Consider the following 7,547-nt stretch of genomic DNA (forward strand, 5'->3'; position numbering starts at 1 on the left):
GTGCCCCAGTGTTTAGTGTTAGGGATGAAGAGAAGTGCTTGCCCATGCGTACGATTTGTGGTCTTTTGTAAGAAAATCCAGTTGCACAGGTCTGAGCCGAGACCCAAGTTCAGTTTCGTTGCCAACTTGTTGGGAGGGACGGTGTTAAAGGCCGAGCTGTAATCAATGAACAGCGTCCGCACAGCTGTCTCTGTGCTCCAGTGTGACAGCGCAGTGTGAAGGGTAAGTGAGACGGCGTCCTCAGCCGACCTATGTGCTCTGTAAGCAGACTGGTATTGGTCCATGGAGGTGCAGATCCTGCTCTTCATGTGCCTGAGGACAAGTTGTTCAAAGCACTTCATAGCAATAGGAGTGAGAGCCACCGGGCGATAATCACTTAAGGTCTTCACCCCGGCCTGTTTTGGAATTGGGACAATTGTGGAGGACTTCAGGCAAGTGGGGACAATGGCCGGCTCTAGTGAGCTGTTACACATACTGGTAAACACTTTTTTCAGCTGTTTAGCACAGTTTTTTAGGACTTTTCCAGGAACTTCTTCAGGGCCGGCTGCTTTGTGGGGATTAATGTGGTTTAAGGCCCCTTCTACCTCCTGTGCCCTCAGCATCAGGGAACATGATGGAGCCCCTTGCTGGGCTAATCCGATGATCGGCAGCTCATTGCCTTTGTCAAATCGTGGGCAGGAGAGCAGGACTTCATGAATAACCAGGACTCTTCTCAGGAGGCCAGGACTCTTTTTACCAGGCCCAGTCTGCAATGATTGCGATGTCGGTTCTTAGAAACCACTTATTTTAAACTTATAAATGACCGACCGCTGAAACCAGCTTCCCTGTCTCTTCTTTATGCTGCTGTTAGTACGGGCATCATAAAGTTGTTGACAGGTTCCCGTTAAGGAGCAGAAATGCTGCTGAGATGTCTTCTGAGACTAACCAGATGCTTTCTAGCAGATGTTGTTCTAGATATTACGTTAGTCACTCGTCTCGCTTTCCATAATGTGTGTTCCTTCCTCCTCCCCCACTACAGAAGTGGTATTATTGTATTTGCTGTAGGGGTCTAGGTGACTGGTCCCTGATTACTGACCGTCACGGTCCTCCTTCAAAGCCTAATGTAACGTAAGAGATCTAAATGCCTCCGTAAAGAGAAGCCAAATATGTCTCTTTCACAATATTGATATTGTATTTTTGCAGGAAATCCATTTTTGGGTAACGCACATTCCTAAGCTTTCCCATTTGTTCTCATTTTACGGGGCTTAGAGGGCTCAGCATAGCGTTATATAAATCAGTGCCCTGTCACGGACGGTGTACAGGAAACAAGGCAAAGCAACATGTATAAATGACTCACTGGATCCAAAAGCTAAGGAACCAAGGGAGACCCCTGCAGGAGACCTGGCACTTTCCCTGGCTGCTCAGCCTATGCAAAGATCCTAATGGTGGAGGTTTGCATATCCACGAACCTTGACTATAAAGCCCTGAGCACCCTACAATAGTGAGGGGACACGACCACCGGCTCCCTACACTAGATACGGAGGGAGTCAGGGTCACCTGGGATCCAGCAAACAGAAAATAAACGATAAAGGTACAACACTTAGCTTTGTAGCAGACAGGAGAACAAGGTCAGCATGCACACACACTCCAGGAAGAAGTATAAGCCGCCCAGAAAAGCCTTCTGGGGAGGAATTTAAAAGGAAGCAATTAGTCCAACACATGACAGCTGAGAGAGGCTAACGAGAGGAGGAACTGAATACCACAACACAGAAACTCAAGGAGGAGGTTCTGAAAGGCCTCTGTCAGAGCTTCTCAGCTGTCTGGTTGTGACATGCCCTTCACCTACATTCCCTTCTTGTGTGATGCCAAGGGACGGTACATCTTCCAGATATGGAACCAATGGTGACACTGGGAAATCTGTATGCCTCTAATACAAACCATGTAGTAAAATGCTCAGCGTTTGCAGAAGGCCTTGTTTTGCTGGGTGAAGATATTAAAGGAGTTGTCTCATCATTGGCAATGGAGGGTATATCGCTAGGATATGCCCTCATTGTCTTATAGGTGCGGGTCCCACCGCTTGGACCCGCACCTATATCAAGAACGGGGCCCCACAAGTGAAGGAGGGCGCTCTGCGCATGCGCAGCCGCCCTCCATTCATTTTCTATGGGGCTAGCGAAAATAGCCGAGTGCTAGCTCGTCTATTTCTGTCGGCCCCATAGAAAGGAATGGGAGCAGGGGTCATGCATGCGCGGTACGCTCCCATTCACTTCTATGGAGAGCTGGCTTGGTGGTGGCCGGACCGGAGTCCTCCAGTCACCTCCTAGCGATATGCCCCCATTGTCCATGATGAGACAACCCCTTTAATGCTGCATTCAGCCAGGGGCGCCAATACTCTACAGGTTCCTCTGCGGAAAATCTCTTGTAAGGGCCCTATTACACTGCGCTATATAGGGCCAAATATCGGGAATACAAGTGCTTGTTCTTCAGCTGATCAGATATCCGGTTATCAGCAGCACGTCTCCCTGTGTAATCAGCTCTGATGGATCTGCCATCGGTCAGTGTAATGCCACCTCTGGAATTTATCGGGCCTGTAGCTCTCTGGAGATGCAGACTTCGTGTATTATTCTGTGGCACATCATTTATATCCAGACGCAGATCGGCCATAGACCTTACAGGGACATTTTCCGGTGGGCCGATGCCCTGGGGGCCACCAAAGCCTTCTTCACAGCCGGCCAGTGGAAGTTTTTAGGGATGTATTTTGTGCTGCTGGCAGTATTTTGCGATGGACTGTGGTATTTGGCTCTGTTGGGGTGGTATAATGTGATACAATATGGTATTCCTGGCCCTGCCTTCCATCAATTTGGACCCAACTACAAAACGGGGCCACTTTTAGTATTTTTCCCAGGGCCACTTTAAGTTCCCTGTCCGCCCCTGTTCTTATCCTGGACTGGATTATTTATCTCCTTACCTACTGACTACTGCGTTAGTTGTAGGATAGGTAATATATCGTTGTCAGACCATACCCCGGTCTGTCTGGACTTTCGGATACTAGGTCTCCCCAAACATAAAATCTCCTGCCGCCTAAGGCTACTTTCACACTAGCGGCACAGACCTTTGGCAGGCTGTTCAGTCGGGTGAACAGCCTGTCAGATCCGTCCTGCCGGTAGTGAACGTGTGCCCCTGGACTGCCGCTCCGTCCCCATTGACTATAATGGGGGCGGAGTTTCGGCGGAGGCTTGTCAGTGCGCGGCGAGAGGCTGCCGGAATAAAACTACAAAATGTCTGACATTTAGTCCGAATAGGGACGGAGCGGCAGTCCGGAGGCACACGTTCACTAGCGGCAGGACGGATCCGACAGGCTGTTTACTCGACGGAACAGCCTGCCGAAGGTCCGTGCCGCTAGTGTGAAAGTAGCCTAAATGAAACCTTGCTTACGACTATCGCAAACAAGCAGCTGACGTCAGACAAGACTGAGTGCTGTCCGAATATATGTCTAGGGTTGTCACGGGAGGCAGGTAGGCTGTTATCAGAGGTCATCCTGTAGTGTTAGGGTTTTTGGTTACAAATGCTTTATATATAAAAAATAATACTTACTGATCAAAAGGTGGACATATATACACCTCCAAGAGTTCGATCGAGAACCTAATTATTTTGTGCAATCAGTAAAATAGGGTACAAGCGTCTGTGCAAAAATATAAAGGGTTTATTATACAATAATTTAAAATACAATCAATAACAATAAGTATAAAACCAATGATAGAAGAAAACTGTAGTACCCAAAATCTGCCACTCGATGGTGACAACAGAACACAACTTTAACACCAAGACCAGCGTCTCACAATCTATTATTCAACCAGTGCAAGAATGCAATGCTGCTTAAAAATTATGAGGGATATATATATATATATATATTTTATTTATTTTTTTGATTATGCACAGAAACTCAATAATGAAAATAAATGATACGAGCCCTTGTTCTGCCCCAAAATGATGACCAATCTTAGATTGTATAAGTAGTATTGCAATGAAACTGATAAATTATCGGCTTGATATAAAACTAGGGAATGTAAAGATTCCCAACAAAGAAACTCTCTTGTTATCCATATCAGATCTTATATTCAGTGATATGCATTTTCACTGGAGCCGCTGATACTGATGTGGTACTAACACTATCCGTCCACAATAAGCAGGGTTTGGCTAAGTATCAAGCCAATTAATCTATACCAATACTGCATGAAACAAAATATACATTACCCAAGGGTCAAGTGATGTGCAGAGTCTCGGGGAAGTCTGCTTTCAACAGTTTTTCCGATAATCAAGATCTTTTCCAGGGATCTCCCTTTTTTTCTTTGTTCTTTTCCTTTATTTTTTTTTTTTTTTTGTATGTGGTTTCTTAACCAAAAACGTATCAGATGAACACACCTTCCTAGATTGGAACTTTCCAATTATTGTCAGATAGGCGTGTACATTGATAAGGAGTGTGACGTCATAACACTACCCAGAATGCACTTTTGCTACTGGCGTAGTCTTAGCAACTCATACCTAGGTGGCACTGTTGTATAAGTCACACGCATCATGCCCTAAAGAGTTAACTATGCAAATCTGACTTCATCTTCACCACACACACACCTGGTATTTGGAAGCTTAAATCAAAGCTAACTGATTCATTTTGACACTTTTTACCAATTAGAGACAGACTCTTAGACCCCTTTTGAATGTTTCCCACATTGTTGATTTATAAGACCGATATTGATATAAATAAACATTGCTTTCTCACAGAGATATCCGTGCCTCCTCTGCTACACCAACGGTCAATTGATTGTTAGTAATATACCACATCTTTACAGATAGTCATTAACAAAGCCCATGTTTAAGCTGTTTTGAATATATTCTAGGAATATATACGTACCTAAAACATATACGATAACAGATATATAAATCTCCTTCAAAAGACGTAACAATATAACAATACATATATCTTATTGATTTTCTTATACAAAACTAAGGTTGAATATAACTGTACATAGATATCACAGACTTTCTTCTCATTAGCAAATACCAAACTGTAGATGTACTTAGCACCAGCTGCGTCCATGGAGTCCTTATCTCAGAGCTAAGAGAAAAACTTTGATACATGAATACATATTTTGAGGAACATCTAGAGAATTCTCACACTGGAATTTATGTTCAGATGAGAAAGATAGTGAAACCTCTACTTCTGCAGGTGTTGTGTATTCTGTCTAAATATATAATTAATTGTTACAGTAACATTAGTTCTTTTGAACGGCGCAGTAATCTTCCCATGGACCTACTTCGACCTACATTAAAATTCCATACAAAATAGTGAATATAAACCAACATTGCTCTTAAAGGCAATGAATATCCATTATGACTGGGACACAGGAACACAAGTTTGTCCACAGTCTCGGGCTTCAGTGCAGATCGGTGGCATGTTACTATATTGCCACTGGTGCTGAATGCCCTTTCTGAAGGGGCACTTGTGGCAGGAATGCAAAGATATTTCTTGGCTAGGCTTGCCACCCTGGGAAAATTAGCCTGGTGCAACCTCCACCACTCCAGTGGGTCAGCTTCTCCTTCTACATCCAGTGCCTGCAGGTAACTCTTAAGCTCAATTTTAATTGCTTCTCTGTCCGTGAGGGCAGCTGGGCCAGGCTGAGTAGATGCATTTTTTCAAAAGCTGCCCAGACTTCATTTACTCCTCTTGGGTTCTCTCTGGGCTTCTCCAGCAGCTCCTGTGCTTGTGTGTGATGGTGATGATGACTCTGTGGCAGACACAGCTTCTGTCGGTACAGCGTGGGTCGACCAAGGAGGCCATATCCAGGAGGTCATCAGTTGCAATGTCCGAGTACTTCTCATTTAAATACTTGAGGATGGCTGTCTTCATGTCCTTCGTCAGTTCTGTGTCAATGTCATCATCAGCTAGAGGAAGAACTGTGGTGTTTAGAAGGTGGAGCACAGGTTTGACAGTCGACACACTCACATACTCTTCTCCAGACAGAGCATCTGTGAACTCCAACAGGGGACTGAGGGTCTTGTTCATAGATTCTAACACATCAATGTCCTGCCAAGTTGGTGCCAGGTGCCTGGGTTTCCTGTCTGCTTTCAGGACCTGTGATATGGTCTTCTCTTGTTCGAGCAGCCGCTGAATCATCTGTTGTCGAGACCCCCATCTTGTTGATGTTTCAGTGATGAGACGGTGAGGAGGCAGCTCAGCCTGGGCATTAGCCATTTCTCTCTTCACTCACTATTTTCTTGCATTTGCCAATTGCATGTTCAACACGGGCGTCTTTCACACTTCTCTCTAAGGACGATATCATTAGCACATCAACCCCTGCATACTGTAACTAGTCTAGGACTAAAAGAAACGTCTACCTACCTATGGCGAGGTGGAGCCTGTGACCAAAGCACTGCAGTCTTGTCCAGCCGTTAATTTCCACTGCTTTCACAATATTTGCGCCATTGTCGGTGGTTATGCAGACTTGTAACTCTTCTTTAAGTCCCCATGACTCGAGCGCTTCCTTCAATCCCTGAGATATCAGTTCACCTGTATGATCCTCAGGAAAATAAGATGTCTGTAGGCATCTGCTGCACAACTTCCCCTCTTCATTGATGAAATGGATTGTGAGACTAATGTAAGGCTCCATTGTGCGACTTGACCACAAGTCCGTAGTAGTTGCATAGTATTTTATGCTCCGGAGTTCGTTCTTTACTTGCTCGCGGACTTTGTCATACAGTTTGGGCACTTCAGTTTGGCTAAAGTATTTGCGGCTAGGTACCTCGTAACATGGATCGAGTGTCTTAATCATGTTCTGAAAGCCGCTTTTCTCCACTGTAAGAAACGGCACCATGTCCTTACACAGGTATAGGGTAATGGCATTTGTAATCTCAATCCACCGCCCATTTTTTTTGTCATACGGAGTGCCTTTGCAAAATGCTTTCACAATATCGGTCTGCTGGTGGGCAGGGGCAGGGCCACCTTTTTTATTTCCACTAGACTGACTGGCCGTTTGTGGAGGAGGGCGCAGTTTTTGGCTATCTTGGTATTCCACACATGGGGTTGATCTCGAGTCTGATGGCACTGACTCACTGCTGGGGGACACATGTCTGATGACGGCAAATGCTATGGGGCTAATCCGAAGGCTCTGGCTCACTGCTGGGGGACACATGTCTGATGGCAAATGCCACATGGGGCTTAACTGATGGCACTGGCTCACTGCTGGGGGACACATGTCTGATGACTGCAAATGCCACATGGGGCTTAACTGATGGCACTGGCTCACTGCTGGGGGACACATGTCTGATGACTGCAAATGCCATGGGGCTGATCTGATGGCACTGGCTCACTGGGGGAAACATCAGACATGGCCCCCCCCCCAGCATTGAGCCAGTGCAATCAGATCAGCCCCATGTGGCATTTGCCATAATCAGACATGTGTCCCCCAGCAGTGAGTCAGTGCCATCAGACTCGAGATCAACCCCATGTGGCATTTGCCATCAGACATGTGTCCCCCAGCAGTGAGCCAGTGCCATCAGATCAGCCCCATGTG

General features: G+C 45.8%; 1 protein-coding gene across 1 annotated transcript; it reads right to left on the minus strand.

Moving 5' to 3' along the window:
- Nucleotides 1-6,221: 6,221 nt before the first annotated feature.
- LOC122923344 (E3 SUMO-protein ligase ZBED1-like) lies at nt 6,222-7,186 on the minus strand. Its single transcript, XM_044274124.1, has 2 exons — nt 6,377-7,186; nt 6,222-6,301 (listed from the first exon to the last, which is right to left on the minus strand). Exons 1-2 carry the CDS (start codon nt 7,164-7,166, stop codon nt 6,222-6,224), a joined length of 870 nt encoding a protein of 289 aa, XP_044130059.1. The 5' UTR covers nt 7,167-7,186.
- Nucleotides 7,187-7,547: the final 361 nt, after the last annotated feature.

This window comes from Bufo gargarizans, unplaced genomic scaffold (assembly GCF_014858855.1).
Source record: "Bufo gargarizans isolate SCDJY-AF-19 unplaced genomic scaffold, ASM1485885v1 original_scaffold_1488_pilon, whole genome shotgun sequence".
Lineage (NCBI taxonomy): Eukaryota > Metazoa > Chordata > Amphibia > Anura > Bufonidae > Bufo > Bufo gargarizans.

Excerpts from the sequence above, each read along its gene's own strand:
- LOC122923344 (XM_044274124.1), bottom strand. The coding sequence starts at position 7,166 with ATGTGTCCCCCAGCAGTGAGCCAGAGCCTTCGGATTAGCCCCATAGCA. Across the intron at positions 6,302-6,376 it reads CAGGCTCCACCTCGCCATAG|AGAGAAGTGTGAAAGACGCC; the intron begins GTAGGTAGACGT and ends TATCGTCCTTAG.